Source organism: Bos grunniens, chromosome 24 (assembly GCF_055505025.1).
Source record: "Bos grunniens cultivar Pamir isolate PY7600 chromosome 24, Bosgru_T2T1.0, whole genome shotgun sequence".
NCBI lineage: Eukaryota > Metazoa > Chordata > Mammalia > Artiodactyla > Bovidae > Bos > Bos grunniens.
The window spans coordinates 49,858,636-49,878,917 of record NC_141188.1 but is presented as its reverse complement, the minus strand read 5'-3'; the positions used below and the strand labels follow the sequence as shown (position 1 = coordinate 49,878,917).

Below are 20,282 nucleotides of genomic sequence, written 5' to 3'. Positions count from 1 at the left end.
GTCCATGGGGTTGCAAAGAGTCAGACACAGCTTAGCAACTGAACAACCACAGGCCACATCCCCACCCACTCTCCTCCAGGCGGGGGGCACCAGCTGTGAAGGGACAGCTCAGCATGAAGGAGGCAGATGAGAAGCGCGTGGGAGGATAACCGTTCTCTTCCGCCTCGAAACACATACGGACTGATGGGAAAATGGGACCAGAGAGGGCAAGTAGGGACAAAAGACAAAGGAGAAGGGAACAAAAGGAAGATTCCAGAAACAGACACCTACTAACAGAGAGCTGTTTTTTTGGCCTCTCACTCACCAGCCTCTTATGTCCCCATCCAAGACTTTCAACCCTCCCCTGAAGCCCTCTCTCTGATTCTTGAGTCCTCAAATTCAAGACTACCTTTGCCACTCAAGAGTTAAGGGGATCTTCATGTAGGAAACCCCAGATACTAGTGATCGGTGCCTCTGACACGCCAAGTCTTAGGCCAAGAGCTGGAGGGGCTCAGGAATATAAACAGGGTCCCGGACCAAGCATCAGCAGTCTAGGAAGGGGGACAAAAGACTTCCTCAGAAGGATACGTGTGACAGGAAGACAAGGAAAAGGGCCAAGGACAGGGCAGGCGAGAGACCTGGGGTCAAGTCCCAGCTTGGTCAGGTCATGACATCTCCGTAGACCTAATTTCTTTGTCTGCAGATGGCGTGGAGAAGCTAGGACACTCAGAGGCCATCGAGCCTTATGGTTTCTATACGAGGAAGCTGAGGACAAAAGAGAACTGCCACCGAGTTTGCGGCAGAGCACCTCACCCAGGCGGTATCACAGTGTCCTACTTAAGAATCAGCTGGACACGCATGTGAGAGAGCTGCCCAGAACAGCTGTCCCCCCACAGCACGGTACAGCAAAGCCTGACACCTAAGAAAGACCCAGAACTTTCTCTTAGGACAGACCACCTTCCCTCAGGAGAGAACAGAGGAGAGCTGGTTTCAGCAGCAGCACGGACTGAAGTCAGACATAAGCAAGTGGGCCTGGGCAACGTGTCACCGCAGCCGCTCTGGAACTGGGAGCGAGCTACTACTGAAGTCCGTGCGCCTCCCTTATCTCTCTGGACAGGCACAGCGTGAGAACAGATGCACGGCGTTCTCAGCCTCCGACTCCACCATCTTCCACAAGTAGAATAAGATCTCAACAAGGACAGCTCGACAACCAGCGGGTATGTGGGACCTGGGGGGTTACCAGGGACAGTTCTCAAGAAGCAGGTGTCTCCTTCCCTCCCAGTCATAGGACCCGCTTGGGGGTTCTCTTGGGATCTCACAGGGAAGCAGCAGGGGGCGAAGTAGGGGGCTCCAGCCTGGTCCCAGGACACTGGTTGGCTTCCCTCACCCCCACGGGCTGCCCCTCCAGGTCCTCTGCAAACCTGGAGCAAAAGTTATCTCCGAAGTGCCCCTCCAGCACCAAAACCCTAGGAGACCCATTATTCATAGGCTCCATCACCAGTGCTGATGTGTGAGCCTCCAGTTCACTCATTTCACTGCTGTATAATATTCCACTGTGAGGCTGTAGCATCCATCACTCACTTCACTCCTGTGTTACATTACACTCTAAGGATTATTTATGCATCATTTATCCATTCCCCTCTCAATGGGTCATGAGTGGTTTGCAGATGTTTGTATTATAAATAACGCTGCTACTGAAAATAAACCTTATGAACCTATGTGTTCTGGGGAGCGGAGGCTTCACTGTGGGCTGGATATTCAGGGAGAACTTTCCAGATGGCAGACCACACTCCTCGTGTGCCACTTCTTGCTCTCCCCACATCTCCACCTCTCAGGAGCACCAAAGTGAGCAGCCCAGGACCCCAGACAGACACGAGCATAAGCCCCTGCCAGAGCACAGAGTTAGTTCCCTACCTGCTGCGGGGGTGTTCGTCCTCGGGAGAAGGAACAGCTGCTGTCCAGCTGCTCAGTGCAGTCTGCCGTCCACTGCAGGGGAGAAAGGAGTGGTCAGTGATGGCAGGACACACGGGCTCATCCTCACTCTGCCCTGGCCCCCCAGGCAGGGTCCCGCCCTGCTGAAGTATAGCCGTTATAAAATCCTGCTCGGCCATGTCCAATGACAAATCCTTCTCTACCAGCAGGTCCGAGTTGGCATCTCCAAATTCCATGGAGGTGACCCTTTGGCATATGTGTGAGGAAGCAGACTCATTTTCCTTTGCCTAAGCCCACCAATGTGATGAAGATCCAGCTACATTCCAAAGCCAACCAGACACCACCCAGGGTAAACAGGAATTTTAATAAAACGGCACCATGTTTGACCACCTAACCCTGTTTCAGCCATACCAGCCCCTACTTCAAGAAAGTGAAAACGGCTCAGTTGTGCCCGACTCTTTGCTGAAATACACAGTCCGTGGAATTCTCCAGGCAAGAATACTGGAGTGGGTGGCCTTTTCTTTCTCCAGGGGATCTTCCCAACTCAGGGATCGAACCCAGGTCTCCCACATTGCAGGCAGATTCTTTACCAGCTGAGCCACAAGGGAAGCCCAAGAATACTAGAGTGGGTAGCCTATCCCTTCTCCAGCGGATTTTCCCGACACATGAATCGAACCGGGGTCTCCTGCATTGCCAGCGGATTCTTTAACCAACTGAGCTATCAGGGAAGCCCTTACAGTGTCAAGGTTGGAGCTAAAGGTGAGGCACGGATGTGGGGATCATCCCGTACACCCAGCCCCTAAATACGGTGAACCTGTGCGCTGACAGGAGGGTACGGCACCGGGGAAGAGCCCCGGACTGGCCGTCAGGAGCCCAGCTCAAGCCCAGTCCCACCACTGACCTCATGAGAGCTCACAGGCCTCTCGTGCGCCCACCGTGGTCTGACCACCAGCAGTGTGATCGTCCCCAGACCCTGCCACACAGTGGGTGTTTGGCCCCACCCTTCACCCGCTCAATCACTCTCTCAGGACAGGACCTGTCTTCTCCATTTGGACGAGCCCTCCAAGGGAAGTTTAAGAGCCACTGAAATCAACGTTATCTCCCAGGCTCCACTTTGTCACCGATAACATGGGGACAGCAAGACTGGCTGACTCTGCAAAGGTGGGAATGAAGGGCCTTTGTAAGCCATAAAAAATCTGTACATAGGCCTGGTGGTCCAGTGGGGAACATTCCGCCAGCCAGTGCAGGCGACATGGTTTCAATCCCTGGTCCGGGAAGACCCCACATGCGAAGGGACGACTAAGCCCCTGTGCCTAAAGCCAACGCTCCGCAGTAACAGAAACCACTGCAGTGAGACGCCCGCTCACCGCAACTAGAGAGCAGCCCCAGCTCGCCGCACCTGGAGAAGGCCTGCATGCAGCAGTGAAGACCCAGAGCGGCCATAAATAAATACATCTAAAAAGAAAACCTATGCATAGATCTAGAGTAGTAGTAACAGTACAGCTCGTCCACTGTAATGTGCTATCCAGGTATATGGAGGTGCTTGTACTATTGTCTTAAATGTGAGGTAGGCTCTCCAGCTCATGTCGAACACTGACCTCGACCTACAACCTGTATGAGTCATAAAAACCAAAGGAGCCCAATCTCTGTTTGACATACTTGGTCAGAACTGTGAGTGAGTGTGGATGACTCAAGGCCATCACCAACCTGGATGTGTAAAACCTTGGCAAGACACACCCTCAAGACTGTGGGTTAAGGATGTGACTTTTGTATAAGAAAGACATTTTATTACAATGCTGATGATACAGGCTGGTACAAGTGTCCTCTACAGCCATGGTGGCCAATAAATAGGAACCACAGATGTAATTTTAAATGATTAGCCAGATTTAAAGAAGGAAAAGAAAAAGGTAAAATTAAATTTAACAATCCATTTATTTCAATAATTACTTAACATAAAAATGATCAATAAGATATTTTACATACTTCTCTCCATACTGAGATTTTGAAATCTGCTTAGAGCTTGTCAATTATTTTTTTTTATTATTTATTTAGCTATTTATTGGCTGTGCCATGTGGCATGTGAGATCTCAGTTCTGGACAAGGGATCAAATCTGTGCCCATTGCATTGGAAGGGCAGAGTCTTAACCACTGGACCACCAGGAAGCCCAGAGCTTGTCAATTTTTCAAGTGCTCAAGAGCCATACATAGCTAGTGTCATACTGGACAGTCTGGCTCAGTTTGAAGGACAGGTAAAGGCCAGGCACCAGTCCCCGAAGAGTGTGCCCTCCAAGCCGCTTTCATCCCTGCTCTGTACTGCAGAGGGGCTGGACCCTGCAGACTCAGGGGCTTCCAGTTGGGTTGGCCCAGTGGCAGACAGGAAGAAGAGAGGGAAGCCCTGAAGTTTCTCCCCCTTTTCTCTGTGCCTCAGGCAGCGTTACCAGCAGCAACTGGGTCTCTGCAAGGCTCCAGCCTCACCAGATAGGCTTCCTGTGCAAGACCTCTAACCCTGTGCTCTGGCAATACCATCTCCACCTGTTCTGCCTCAGGCCTGGAGGAGGCGATGGCTTCCTGTGGTTGTTTAGTTTCTCATTTCTTTTATCATCTGGATAATCAACTCCCTGGGTTATATTCCCTCTGTCTAGATACTTGTAGTTTCAAAGCATCTCTGCAAAGATATTTATTAAATTATAGGGGGAAAAAAAAGAAAGAAAATGAGAAGTCCATCAGATACCACCTTAAACCAAGTGATCAAGGATAACATCATCTGTAATAAAACATATACCCACCATGGACTTCCCAGCATAAGGCCCTGAGAAGGGCCATGTCGCTCTTGACGGGTTCTTGCCAAAAATGCAGTGTCAATCAGGCAACCCAAACTGATGAAATTTCCAAAAAATAAATGACCTTCAAAAGTGTCAGGGTTGTAGGGATAAGAAAAGACCACAGGAGTGCCACAGGTTGGAGGAGAATAAGAAAGCAAGACAATTAGATGCAAATTTGGATCTTGGAACAGAAAAAGGACATTAGTAGATACACTGGTGATTTTCGAGTAAAATCTCATTGTACCAACGCTAATTTCTCAGTTTTGATCATTGCACTATGGTTACATAAGATGATCATATTAGGGAGCAGGCCCATTGGAACACCTGTACTATTTTTGTGCATCTGCTATAAGCCAAAAGTAACTTCAAAACAAAAAGTAATCCAGGGACTTCCCTGACAGTCCAGGGCTTAAGATGAAAGATTCCATGCTTCCACTGCAGGTTGGGGAACTTAGTTCTACCCCTGGTCGGGGAACTAAGATCCCACATGCCGCATGGCATGGCGAGAAAAAAAAAGTAATCCATGTATGTATGTACGTGTTTAGATATATACATTTGTGAAATATTTGGACTACTGTAAAAACAATCCCTCTGCTTTACTGCTTCCCATACTTGACGGGTATCTCCTTTCCAGGCTGGAGCCTGACTGAGAGAAGGGAGGATGCTCAAGATGCAGAGTGACTAACAGCCAGGGGAGAACTAGATGCCACACACCTCGTCCCATCCCAGGACAGCCTTGCAGAGACAGGTTTCCTCCCGTGGGGCATCCCAAACACTTCAACCCCAGCTGCACACTTGCTGACGTGACTCCCAGCAGAACAGTGACCCGAGGGTGGGGGCACCTCCTCCTGGGGTCAGCGTGATCTCTGGCAGGGCAGAGGCAGGCAGCGACACTGGCTGTCCAGACAGGCAGGCACAGAGGGGAGGCCGAGGCTTCTGCACACCACGTGCCGCCTCAGCCCCTGGATGAGACGTCTCTGCTTCGACAGAGGTCACCCTCAACTTTATAGCGGCCAACCTTCCTGAGCACCTCTGCTGTGGGACCTGCACCCAGCGCTCCCTTCACAGGAGAGGTGAGATGCCCAGGAACAGTAAGAAAGGGAGGGGGGATGCAAGGCTGAGAAGGACAGTGTGCTCTCGAAGGATTCTCGTGGGAGGGAAAGCAGTCAAGCCCGGATCCCTGGAGGACAGTGAGCCCGAGTGTGGACCCAACCGGGGAATACCAGCTAGCTCAGGGGCAGGGGGTAGCAAGCAGGACCCTCCCGCTAGGCAGTCAGAGCCTCCTCCTGGGTGCACAGGGGGTGGAAGGCTTGGCGGTAGGAGGCGGGGCACGGGGAGGGGGAGCATCATCAGTGCTGTGTTAGAAGGCTGAACTGGCCGGAAGCGTGGGTGTGGGGAGTCCACTGGTCAGGAGGCTAGCGTCCTGAGTCGTTCGGGTCTCCACTGGGAGAGCAGGCAGCAGGGGAAACGGAGTGGCTCTGAGCGCATCGTATGGACAAGCAGTGAGCTGAGGGCTGATGTGTGTAGGAAAGCTAGCAAGAAAGGAAAGTCCACAGAAACCCACCACAGAGACCCAGCTGCGGCCCTGGGGAAAGCTGTTGGAGGAAGGTACAACTTTCCTGACACCCCCAAGTTAAAGTGTTAGTTGCTCAGTTGTGTCTGACTCTTTGTGATCCCCTGGACTGTAGCCCCTCCAGGCTCTTCTGTCCATGGGATTCTCCAGGCAAGAATACTGGAGTGCCGTTTCCTCCTCCAGGGGATCTTCCCGACTCAGGGTTTGAACCTGGGTCTCCTGCATGGCAGGCGGATTCTTTACCCTGCACTTAGCACCAGCAGCTGCACCCACTGGGCCCGTGTGGCACCCCACCTCCAACTCCCCAGCCACATCCGCGCTCTGCTGCTGCCTGAAGCCCCTGGGAGCTCTCCCTTCCCTGCTCAGGGCTCCCGACCATCTGCTGGGATCCTGCTGCCCAGCTATCTTCTTCCTGCTTAGGCTGAAGCCACCACCCTCTCCGTCCCCTTTGCCTTTAATGAGCCACTGCCTAGAGAAAACACAGGGCTTCCCGGAATGTCCTCATCTGCATGAAATGATTCCAGAACAAGAGAAGGGCCCCCTTGGGGAACACTCTCCTCGGCCCTGCCCCCATGCCTGGGTCAGCCCAGCGCACTTCTCCGTTGGGGTGAAGGGTTTAGAGCTGGGAGCAAGTTCCCTGGGGGGTAAGGAGGCTCTCCTGAGAGGTCGTGGGACACAAAGAGGCAGGAAAGGTGGGAAATCCGTACAGGGGAACACCGACCATGGAATTCACAGAGTGGTTTGGGGCCTTCACCGTACCTACTATCACCTATTTCTTAATTTAAAAAGATGAAACAAAGACAGCACAGGGTTAAGTTTAACAAACAAGGCGCACAGACGGTTTATTCTGTACTCAAAACAGATGCTTTTATCTGCTCTTATCAGTACATTCTAAATACTTCATGCTAAAAGAATGAAAATCTGTTATCAGTCATTTGCTCTCCAGGATGGACAATACTTGGAGAGCAGACTTGACGGAGGACAGAGGACACCACTGAAGGTTGAGGGAGGAGTAAAAAGAGAAAAGCCCAAGGTAGGGAGGCTGCAGGAGCCCCTTATCAGTGGTGTTTGAATTCCTTGCACTTGCCCTTCCAGACATGGACGTGTATCAGGTGAAAGTCGCTCGGCTTTATCTGACTCTATGAGACTCCATGGACTATACAGGAATTCTCCATGGACTTCTCCAGGCCAGAATACTGCAATGGATAGCCTTTCCCTTCTCCAGGGGATCTTCCCAACCCAGGGATCAAACCCAGGTCTCCGCAGGCAGATTCTTTACCAGCTGAGCCACCAGGGAAGCCTGGACGTGTATCAAGGGCAGAGTCAAACCAGCAGGCTGTATCAGGAGGAGGAGAGGAAAAGATCAGCTGATAGAACTGCATCCATGTACAAACAGACGTGTACATAGGAACTTAGTATGTGATAAGGACAGTGTCTCACGTGAGGGCAGGGAGAGACCATCAGTAAACAATAAACACAGGGACGAGACAACCAGCGAGCTAGTGAGGGGAAAATGACCCTAGGGTCTGCCTCCTACCACACATGGACAACACATTCCAAGTTGGTTAAAATACAAGATGCAAGTTTTAAATTCCATCAAAGTCTACAATTTTGTGTTAAAAAAAATTCACAAACACAAAGACAAGTGAGAGGCCCCTTGCAACATGTACAGCAAAGGGTTCCTCACCAGGACATACAAAGATTTCATTTAAACCCAGGCACGAAGACTGCTACATACATTAACGTTCACTCCACACAGATCCCTAGGCCTGTTTATTACCCCCAACTTTGCAAACATGGAACTTGAGACAAAGCATAGCTAAGTAACTGACCCAGGGTGACACAGCCAAAAGAGAGGCAGAATGAGTAAAAGGGATAAACAGGCATTAGTTCAAAGAGCCAGTGAAAATGTTGGAAACGAAATGTATTTATGATCATGGATTCGATGCTGAACCAGACATTATTTTATTGTAGTAAAACATAATTTACACTTTAACTATTTTTAAGTGCACAATTCAGTGGCATTAAGTTCATTCACCTTGTTATTCAACCAACACCAACATCCAGCTCCAGTACTTTTTCATCCCAAACTGCAACTGCCCCCATCAAACAGTAACTCCCCATCCCATTCCTCCAAAACCCTGGTAACAACTTTTCTACTTTCATTCTCTACAGATCTGAGTATTCCACATGCCTCACAGAAGTGGGATCAAACAGTATTTATCCTCTGTGTCTGAATTACTTCTCTTGGCATAAAGTCCTTAAGGTTCATCCATGTGACAGAATTTCCTTTTTCTTTTTTAAGCCTCAATAATATTGCTGTATGTATAGACTGTATTCTGTTCATCCAATCATTCACTGATGAACAAAAGTGTTTCCACCTTTTGGCTATGGTGAGTAATACTGCTGTGAACATTCTGTACAAGCATCTGGCCAAATACTTGCTTTCAATTCTTTTGGGTATATACCCAGAAGTAGAACTGATGGGTTATATAGTAGTTCTATGTTTAATTTGCTGAGGAACCTAGATTTTTTTGTTGTTGTTGTTATAAAGGACATTATTGGGGAAACAGGACAATATAAGGTCTACAGATTAAATAATAGTATTGTATCTGCTTCATGACTATGTAAGAGAATGTCCTTGTTCTTTGTAAATACACATTGACATATTTAGGGATAGAGGGGAAATCTCTCCATATACAGAATCTATTGATCAATTGCTCTGTCGAGAGGAGAGAGAATGCAAATGTGATAAAATATTAACAAGTGGAAAATCTGGGTGAAGGATGTGCAGGAATTCTTTGTTTAATTAGTATAATTTTTATGTACATCTAAAATTATTTCAAAGTGAAAAATTATTTTAAAAGCCATCTTATCCAGGACTTCTTAATCAAGGGGGTGCCAGGACCACCCAGGGCAGGGAAGGGGAGTGATTTGAAGGTCTAGTGGGAACCACTGCTCTCACCCAACACCCTCTTTTTCTGGTGAGGGGCCCGAGAGGAGAAGGGGCTTCCTCACGGAGCCCAGGCATGGGATAGCCTAAAGGTGGGGGCTTTCAGAAGTCAGGAGCATACAAGACCGCTTCCTCTGTCCTCGTCCATGGTCTCACTGACCAGGAGAGGGGGGCCAGGGGAGGCGGGAGTGGAGACTGCCTGGCAGCTCACTCTCTCACCCACAGTGACACTCCAGAAAAATCTTGGAGTGGGGGGGCTCGGGGAGGATGCGGCCCAAGGGCTGAGATTTGAGAGAGGGAGAAAACCTTTTCCCTCCAATCTGAAGACAAACTAACAAAAAACTCAAGCAACTTTCCTATTGTGGAGGCAGCTTAATGCAGCGATTAGGATTCTGAGTTCTTTTTTGTTTCTTTGCTGTTTTTTTTTGTTTTTGGCTGTACAACCAGGCTTCCAGGATCTCAGTTCCCTGACCAGGGATTGAACCCAGGTCCAGCAGTGAAAGCGCCGAGTCCTACACTGGATCGCCAGGGAATTCCCAAGAGCCTGAGTTCTTGAAGCAGCAAATCTGAGTTCATATTCCTGCTCTGTCTCTTAATCTATCACCTTGGGCAAGTTCCTTCCTTCCTCAGACTGTTTCCCTTGCTTGTAACAAAACAAGAGAAACTGCCACAGCACAGGTTAAGGGTAGCCACCGGGAGCAAGGCCACGGGTTGGAACCGAAGACTGACCACATGCTCACCGAGTGACCTTAAGCAGCGCAGTCAGCCTCTATGACCCTCTGTTTCCTCCCCTGTGAGCAGGCAACAATAGAGCATCTTCTTCACAGCATCACTTCACTTCACGGCAAACAGATGGGGAAACAGTGGAAACAGTGACAGACTTTATTTTTTTAGGCTCCAAAATCATTGCAGATGGTGACTGCAGCCATGAAATTAAAAGACATTTGCTCCTTGGATGAAAAGCTATGACCCACCTAAACAGCATATTAAAAAGCAGAGACATTACTTTGCCAACAAAGGTCCGTCTAGTCAAGGCTATGGTTTTTCCAGTGGTCATGTATGGATGTGAGAGTTGGATTATAAAGAAAGTTGAGTGCCAAAGAATTGATACTTTTGAACTGTGGTGTTGAAGAAGACTCTTGAGAGTCCCTTGGACTGCAAGGAGATCCAACCAGTCCATCCTAAAGGAGATCAGTCCTGACTATTCATCGGAAGGACTGATGCTGACGCTGAAGCTCTAATACTTTGGCCACGTGATGCAAAGAACTGACTCATTTGAAAAGACCCTCATGCTGGGAAAGACTGAAGGAGGGAGAAGAAGGGGGTGACAGAGGATGAGATGGTTGGATGGCATCAGCGACTCAATGGACATGAGTTTGAGTAAATTTCAGGAGTTGGTGATGGACAGGGAAGCCTGGAGCGCTGCAGTCCGTGGGGTCACAAAGAGTCTGATAGGACTGAGTGACTGAACTGAACTGAACTTCACAGCATTGTTATGTAAAGTAAATTAATTGACATGGACACCCCTCCCTGTCCTTTGGTAGTTCCTCCTCAGGGTCCCAACTTCTTGGAGCTCAGTCTTTGACCCTTTTGTCTAAGCTCCCTCACTCTTTGGGTTTAAAATGCCACCCCTGTGTCACTATTTACAAATGTAAATCTCCAGGTCATTCTCTTTCTCAGAACGCCACTCTGTATATCCAACTGCTTAACTGACATCTCTACCAAAACATCCAGTACTATCCTTTTCTCTTATTTATTTTTTTATTGGAGGAAAATTGTTTTACGATGCTATGTTGGTTTCTGCCATTGTTGTACAGCAGAATCCAGTACTATTTTAAACCTCTCACATCTGAAAACTGAACTCTTGACCTCCCCAACACTGATCTTCCAGGGTCTTCCACCTCATTTCTGGAAAGTCTGTCCTTCCACAGGCTCAGGCTATTGTCAAGGCCAGTCATGCTGTCTGTGCCTTAAAGTATGAGAAACTGACCATTTCTCACCACCTCCACGGTCCCACACGGCTCCAAGCTGCCATCAACCTCTGACCTTGGCCAACCAAGGACTTCCTGGTCCCTTGCTTCCTTCCCACCCTGCCCCTTGATGTTGCTGATTGTCCACAAAGCACCCAGAGTGGCTTGATCTAACCAATAGCACCTCTCTCCTCTGCTCAAAACCCTCCAGCATCTCACTGACCAGGCCCCACAGGTGTGGCTCTTTGCCCCCACCAGACTGGCCCCAAAGCTACTCCTCAAAGTGGAGTACACTCCCACACCAGAGCTGTGTTCCTGACATCCCCTCTGCCTGGAAGGCTGGTTCCTTAGTGGTCTCACTCTCACCCTTTTCAAATCTTTACTCAAAGGTCTAAGCAAGCATTCTAGACAGCCCAGCACCCCGGGCCCTTCTTGCCTCTCTCACGTATACATCACCTTCTAACATCCTGTTTCCTTCTTTGTCTACCACCGGTCTTTCTCCCTCTGAAGGTAAGTTCTATTCATGACTTTATCCCCAGAGCCTAGAACAGGGCCTGAATTAATCATTCTTAGCTCTAATTATATTTCATTATTTAGCCAATGGTAACTGGCCGGTTTCAGCAACTGTACTTTATGCCCAAACCACCAAACAATGTATAGGAGACCAAGCTAAATAAGTAAATAAGCTAAAAGCTACATGTATGCTAGAAGCTCAACTCTTCAGAGGTATATTAAGAAAAAAATAATACACAAAAACTATACTAGTTTTTATCATAAAATTATGGTGGGCTTCTTTCTGTTTTCTGATTGTCTCTGTTTTTCTACTATTGCTTTAAAAGTAAAATAAAAATTTAACTTGTTTTTAAAAACAACTGGTAATCAGGTTTAAAAGGGCTCAGCCTCACTAAAAATCAAGGAAATGCAAACTAAAGTGACAAGAGACCATTTGTCTCAATCCACTGGTAGTCCTGTGAATGATACAACAGGCCTTCTGGAGAGCAATTTGGCAACAGCTATTAAATCTGATTCTATTTCTCAGCATCCACCTAAAGAAACACTTTTACATGTGCAGGAGGAGACACGTTCAGGAGTGTTCGCTGATGTATCCTGTATCTCCAGGGGAAGTTCTGAAAGTGATCTGAATGTCCAGCAATAGGTGAGTTGTTAAACTATGGGACATCCGTACTGTGGGTTTCTTTGCAGCCATTAAACAGAACACAGCAGATGTACAAGCCTGGAGGAATCACTAGGGCAAACAGCTAGGTGAAAAAGGTGAGTTCTCAAACAACATTTCCCCAGCTATGATATAAGATTTGGAAATCATATATTTCTGTAAGTCATTAAAAAGGTGAAGAAGTTAACTCATCATTCTGATGGAGGTAGAGGTAAGACAGTGGAATAAGGCAGTAGCTAATTAGCCTTTGAATTCTTAAGTATCATGAGAATATATGCATATAGTAATTATGTAATTAAAAATAAATTATATTTTTAAATAAGGAGAAAGATAAAATGACTCCCCATATTCAACCACCCCACAGTTCCCCTTAAATTGACTTCTGTTAAGCCTTTCATGGGAGGTCCACCATTGAGCGCTTCCTCCTTTGAGCAACCATGGCAGGGAATAAGGATTCCAAGGGCAGGAGGAAATGAGGGAATGGGATAGAAGAGGGATGAGGGAACAGTGCAGAGGGAAAGCAGAATGCAAGGAAAAATGTGAAGAGAAAGAGGGAAGGAAAATGCTGTGAGAAAGCAACTTCACACTCATCTGAATCCTCTTATTATCCCTCTCTGTAAGGTCTCTTCCCAACGCATGGCTTCCAAGGGCCTCACAGCATCCCAGAGAACTACAGGAAGTTATCTTCACCCTCACTGGCTCTTCATGTGACTTGTTACCAAGAATTCTGGGGAAACATGCTTTCATTAAACATATCTATTCTTTACAACGTCCCTACATTCTATCCTTCCGAGAGAGTAGACCTCCAGGCCCTTCACCATGGAGGGGTGGGGAAGGGAGACAGACGAGTCCACCTGTGGCTGTGGTCATCAACCTGAAAAGGACGTCAGAGTCACATGGGAGCTGACAAGAATGTCAGTGCCCAGACCCGTCCCCATTCCACTCAACTCTGGGGTGGGACCTGCCCAAGCTCCCAAGCAATTCCAATGAACAGCCAGAGCTGTGAACACTGCTTTAAAGCTTGCTGATGGTCCATAAAACCATCGAGTAATATCAGAGGTGCCAAACTTCCCTACTTACAACATTCCAATCTCTTCCTCAAAAGGTTACTGGTCAATGAGACCTGGAATCCCAATTCTCATTCCACAGGGGAAAAAAGTATACTAACCTCCCAGCAGCCTGCTAGTCACAGCCTGTACCCAGCAGGGAACCAAAAGTAGGTGGGGAAGGGGTGGATCCCAGGACCCAGCTCAGCCACCACCATGCAGTGGGGTTTGGCTATGTCCCACCTCTGCATCTCAGATTTTCTCTTCTGCAGAACAGAGCCATCACCTCCCTCCTCCCAAGGACAGAGTAAGGACAACTTTCAGGATGTGCTTTTGCGGACTTGGAATCCACTGGAAGGGAGGCACTCTTAAAATGTGTGGGGTAATTTTAAATTGATATCCCAAACATGTTGGGAAACAGAACATACATTCTCTGGGTTACTCATCTAGGATAAAAAGGAACCTCTCTCTCTTCTTCTCTCCCTCCCATCCATCCATCCATCCATTCATTTTCCTTCCTAGTTGTGGGTGGGGCAGGGGCAGGGGGAACACCCTCTACAAGCATCTCGAGGTATTTTCTTCCCGAGAGTCAACTGTCATCTCTCAGATCCTAAAAAACGACCTCACCCACTGAAAAGCAACATTCTTCTCCACTCCCTCAAGTCTTCTCTAGGTTTCCAAGATTCTTAACAATTTTCTCTCCCAGAAACATCAAAACACCACTGCAGACAGGCAGCCTGGGACATTCTCTGAGGTTTTTTTTGTTTTTGTCTTTGGCTTCCCTTTAAAACAGTCATCAGGTTAAGCAAAAACAAGCAAAAGTGCTTTAGCAGAAAGATTTCCCATTAAGTGGTGTCAATAAAGAGATTGTGTTTTTTCCGAAGAAGTAGTTATGCCGACACTTCTAACCCTGGCCTTGCTTAGAGTCGCCACAGCTGCCCCCTCCCCTGGAGTCTGGACTCCAGCTGTTTAGGGTTGTGGGGGAGTAGTTGGTGGGAGCAGGATTGGAATGTACGCCCCTTGGCCAGCAGCGCACAGGCGGACCCCAGGATCCTGCCAGGTGCTTGCATTCTTCCAGGGAACCTCAGGGAATGCAGGCGGCTTAAGGAATGCATCTAGATGGCGCAAGTGTTTTCCACACTCTGCCTCACAGCTAGCATCTGTTTAACAGCTGCTCCAGATGTGGATATCCGGGCATGGCTAGGCCCAACCTATCCCAGGAGCAGGAGCCGGGACTGCAGGGCCCAGATTGAGGCTCTGTGTCCTGAGAGCTTAGCTGGTCCTACAGAGAGGGCAGAGGCACTGGGAAGGCCCCTCCTTCCCAATTCTCCCTGATGGGAACGGAGATTCTACCACTCGCAAAGTGCTCCCCTGGGGTGAAGCTTCACAGCTTCCTGAGACCCCTCTCTTGGAAGAGCCCATTTCACATGGAGGAAACTTCAGGGGATGCTCTGCTGGAGGCCACAGGAGTCCCCTACACCGTGGGGGAGACAGGCAGCACGTGCCAGACCAGCCCCGTGCCTCTCTGTGGGGCTGGAGCCAAGGCCAAGCCCTCTCATCTACTCAAGGCCTTTGCTCCAGCAACCAGCCCCTCTGCCCTTGACCACTCCCATCCAGGCTTATGCCTCCACCGCCTTTGATGACATCTTCCTGACATCCCATTTACAACTGCAAACACCTCCTGACCCTCATCACTCCTCACACTCCATTTTCTCGATTTATTTTCCCCCAGAGCAGTTGCCATCCACCACCGGAATAAGGGCCACAAGGGGTGAGCTCCTCCTCTCTTTTGCTCACTCCCGGGTACATGGTCCTAGGACAGCGCCAGGTGCAGAGCAGGTGTTCACTACACACTTGCAGCTTGAATACTGAACAGATTACAGGCTCGCTACTTCCTGTGATCTTAGAACTTCAAGGACACCAGGAAAGCATCACATATATTTCCATTTCTCTCTCAGGGCTGATCTTCCTTTCCCTACCCTCCAATGGGGATAAGGCAGGCAGCACCATGGCTTTGAAACAGGAAGGAAGGGGACAGAGCGCAACCTCGAGAAGAACAACATAAGTCATGAAAGTGAAAGTCGCTCAGTCGTGTCCGACTCTTTGCAACTCCATGGACTGTACAGTCCATGGAATTCTCCAGGCCAGAATACTGGAGTGGGTAGCCTTTCCCTTCACCAGGGGTTCTTTCGAACCCAGGGATCCAACCCAGGTCTCTCCCACATTGCAGGCGGATTCTTAACCAGCTGAGCCACCAGGGAAGCCCAAGAATACTGGAGTGTGTAGCCTATCCCTTCTCCAGGGGATCTTCTCAACCCAGGAATCGAACTGGTGTCTCCTGCCTTGCAGGTGGGTTCTTTACCAACTGAACTATCAGGGAAGCCCCAGAGTCCACATACCAGGGAAGCCATATAGTCACAGGACATGACAAAAACCGATTAGAACTACCTAGATCCAAGATGGTGAAAGATTCAACTTCCAGATTCAACTTGAGCCTCATTATATCTTCATTGTAATATATTAGCTAAATAAATCAGCACCATAACAGTTCAGAGCTAACCCTGAAAGGCTAAATAGTGGGCAACGGCCCAATGCCTGGAAATCCTTGCCCTCCCTCCCACCCGAAAGAGTTAGAATCCTCCCACTCATTAGCCTGTGAAATTACCCAGCCCATAAAAACTAACCAAGCCATACTTCAGAGCCTCTGGTCCTCCAAGATGGCCCACACTCTGTGGAGTATGTTTCACTCTAAATAAATTCACTTCTTACCTATCATTTTGTCTCTCACTGGATTCTTTCTGAGACATCAAAAACCCGAGCTTCACGAAGTCTTGACAAGTGTGTGATCTCAACTAAGAGTGTGGGTTCAAGTCCCAATCTGAGCTGCACTGTTTTGGTTTCAGAATTTCCCAGGGCCACTCCTGGTCCTGAGTGCCAGGAAAGCCACAAGTTCATCCTGGCCGTCTAAAAGCTGGAGGGTCTGGATCTGCTGCCCACCCAGATGGTGAGTCAGACAGCTGCACTTGGCTTTCCTCCAAACCAGGGGCCACATGTGGCTCCTCACTACTTGGGAGGGAGCCCTGGGCTTGAGGGTGGACAAGTACAAGAGATCAACGCGGGGCCTCAGACCCTGAGCAGAAGAGACCCTCCTGAACCTCCAGATACAGACAACACCCTGCTCCTCCAGAGTTTTTGAGCCTCTTATCACCTCTGAGCAGGTCCAGGTGGCTCAGCGGTGAAGAACCTGCCTGCTGGTGCAGGAGACCTAAGAGCCTCGCGGGCGCAGGAGGGCCTAGAGGAGCCATCCCACGTTGAAGGTCAGGAAGGGCAGTGGTGAGGAGATACCCCTCGTCCAAGGTAAGGAACAATGGCTGTGCTTCGCTGGAGCAGCCGTGAAGAGATACCCCACGTCCAAGGTAAGAGAAACCCAAGTAAGACGGTAGGTGTTGCAAGAGGGCATCAGAGGGCAAACACACTGAAACCATACTCACAGAAAACTAGTCAATCTAATCACACTAGGACCACAGCCTGTCTAACTCAATGAAACTAAGCCATGCCCGTGGGGCAACCCAAGGCGGGCGGGTCATGGTGGAGAGATCTGACAGAATGTGGTCCACTGGAGAAGGGAATGGCAAACCACTTCAGTATCCTTGCCTTGAGAACCCCATGAACAGTATGAAAAGGCAAAATGATAGGATACTGAAAGAGGAACTCCCCAGGTCAGTAGGTGCCCAATATGCTACTGGAGATCAGTAGAGAAATAACTCCAGAAAGAATGAAGGGATGGAGCCAAAGCAAAAACAATACTCAGCTGTGGATGTGACTGGTGATAGAAGCAAGGTCCGATGCTGTAAAGAGCAATATTGCATAGGAACCTGGAATGTCAGGTCCATGAATCAAGGCAAATTGAAAGTGGTCAAACAAGGGATGGCAAGAGTGAATGTCGACATTCTAAGAATCAGTGAACTGAAATGGACTGGAATGGGTGAATTTAACTCAGATGACCATTATATCTACTACTGCGGGCAGGAATCCCTCAGAAGAAATGGAGTGGCCATCATGGTCAACAAAAGAGTCTGTAATGCAGTACTTGGATGCAATCTCAAAAACGACAGAATGATCTCTGTTCGTTTCCAAGGCAAACCATTCAATATCACAGTAATCCAAGTCTATGCCCCAACCAGTAATGCTAAAGAAGCTGAAGTTGAACGGTTCTATGAAGACCTACAAGACCTTTTAGAACTAACACCCAAAAAAGATGTTCTTTTCATTATAGGGGACTGGAATGCAAAAGTAGGAAGTCAAGAAACACCTGGAGTAACAGGCAAATTTGGCCTTGTAATACAGAATGAAGCAGGGCAAAGACTGATAGAGTTTTGCCAAGAAAATGCTCTGGTCATAACAAACACCCTCTTCCAACAACACAAGAGAAGACTCTACACATGGACATCACCAGATGGTCAACACCGAAATCAGATTGATTATATTCTTTGCAGCCAAAGATGGAGAAGCTCTATACAGTCAGCAAAAACAAGACCAGGAGCTGACTGTGGCTCAGACCATGAACTCCTTATTGCCAAATTCAGACTTAAATTGAAGAAAGTAGGGAAAACCACTAGACCATTCAGGTATGACCTAAATCAAATCCCTTATGATTATATAGTGGAAGTGAGAAATAGATTTAAGGGCCTAGATCTGATAGATAGAGTGCCTGATGAACTATGGAATGAGGTTCGTGACATTGTACAGGAGACAGGGATCAAGACCATTCCCATAGAAAAGCAATGCAAAAAAGCAAAATGGCTGTCTGGGGAGGACTTACAAATAGCTGTGAAAAGAAGAGAAGTGAAAAGCAAAGGAGAAAAGGAAAGATATAAACATCTGAATGCAGAGTTCCAAAGAATAGCAAGAAGAGATAAGAAAGCCTTCTTCAGTGATCAATGCAAAGAAATAGAGGAAAACAACAGAATGGGAAAGACTAGGGATCTCTTCAAGAAAATCAGAGATACCAAAGGAACATTTCATGCAAAGATGAGCTCGATAAAGGACAGAAATGGTATGGACCTAACAGAAGCAGAAGATATTAAGAAGAGGTGGCAAGAATACACAGAAGAACTGTACAAAAAAGATCTTCACGACCCAGATAATCACGATGGTGTGATCACTCATCTAGAGCCAGACATCCTGGAATGTGAAGTCAAGTGGGCCTTAGAAAGCATCACTACGAACAAAGCTAGTGGAGGTGATGGAATTCCAGTTGAGCTATTCCAAATCCTGAAAGATGATGCTGTGAAAATGCTGCACTCAATATGCCAGCAAATTTAGAAAACTCAGCAGTGGCCACAGGACTGGAAAAGGTCAGTTTTCATTCCAATCCCAAAGAAAGGCAATGCCAAAGAATGCTCAAACTACCGCACAATTGCACTCACCTCACACACTAGTAAAGTAATGCTTAAAATTCTCCAAGCCAGGCTTCAGCAATATGTGAACCGTGAACTTCCTGATGTTCAAGCTGGTTTTAGAAAAGGCAGAGGAACCAGAGATCAAATTGCCAACATCTGCTGGATCATAGAAAAAGCAAGAGAGTTCCAGAAAAACATCTATTTCTGCTTTATTGACTATGCCAAAGCCTTTGACTGTGTGGATCACAATAAACTGTGGAAAATTCTGAAAGAGATGGGAATACCAGACCACCTGACCTGTCTCTTGAGAAATTTGTATGCAGGTCAGGAAGCAACAGTTAGAACTGGACATGGAACAACAGACTGGTTCCAAATAGGAAAAGGAGTTCGTCAAGGCTGTATATTGTCACTCTGTTTATTTAACTTATATGCAGAGTACATCATGAGAAACGCTGGACTGGAAGAAACACAAGCTGGAATCAAGATTGCCGGGAGAAATATCAATAACTTCAGATATGCAGATGACACCACCCTTATGGCAGAAAGTGAAGAGAAACTAAAAAGCCTCTTGATGAAAGTGAAAGAGGAGAGTGAAAAAGTTGGCTTAAAGCTCAACATTCAGAAAACTAAGATCATGGCATCCGGTCCCACCACTTCATGGGAACTAGATGGGGAAACTGTGGAAACAGTGTCAGACTTTATTTTTCTGGGCTCCAAAATCACTACAGATGGTGACAGCAGCCATGAAATTAAAAGACGCTTACTCCTTGGAAGGAAAGTGATGACCAACCTAGATAGCATATTCAAAAGTAGAGACATTACTTTGCCAACAAAGGTCCGTCTAGTCAAGGCTATGGTTTTTCCTGTGGTCATGTATAGATGTGAGAGTTGGACTGTGAAGAAGGCTGAGCGCCAAAGAATTGATGCTTTTGAAGTGTGGTGTTGGAGAAGACTCTTGAGAGTCCCTTGGACTGCAAGGAGATCCAACCAGTCCATTCTGAAGGAGATCAGCCCTGGGATTTCTTTGGAAGGAATGATGCTAAAGCTGAAACTCCAGTACTTTGGCCACCTCATGCGAAGAGTTGACTCATTGGAAAAGACTCTGATGCTGGGAGGGATTGGGGGCAGGAGGAGAAGGGGACGACAGAGGATGAGGATGGCTGGATGGCATCACTGACTCAGTAGACGTGAGTCTGAGTGAACTCCAGGAGTTGGTGATGGATAGGGGGGCCTGGCGTGTTGCGAATCATGGGGTCACAAAGAGTCGGACACGACTGAGCGACTGATCTGATCTGATCTGATCACCTCTGAACTTCCAACATTCCTGAGATGGCAGGATCATCCTCATTCACCAGATAAGAAAGCCAAGCCTCAGAGAAGTTGAGGGGTCTGCTTGCCTGAGGTCACACAGGCAGCTAGAAGCAATATGGA

General features: G+C 47.9%; 1 protein-coding gene across 12 annotated transcripts in view; it reads right to left on the bottom strand.

Annotated features, from left to right (window-relative positions):
• The window catches only part of CTIF (cap binding complex dependent translation initiation factor), a 322,983-nt gene that overhangs the window by 223,595 nt on the left and 79,106 nt on the right, over positions 1–20,282 (bottom strand). For 11 of the 12 annotated variants that reach the window (XM_086372398.1, XM_086372394.1, XM_086372402.1 and 8 more), the window contains exon 3: positions 1,894–1,965. The exons of the other annotated variant lie outside the window; for it this stretch is intronic. In XM_086372398.1, the coding sequence (XP_086228524.1) occupies positions 1,894–1,965 (72 nt within the window). The remainder of the gene's footprint in view (positions 1–1,893; positions 1,966–20,282) is intronic. 12 annotated transcript variants of the gene reach the window in all.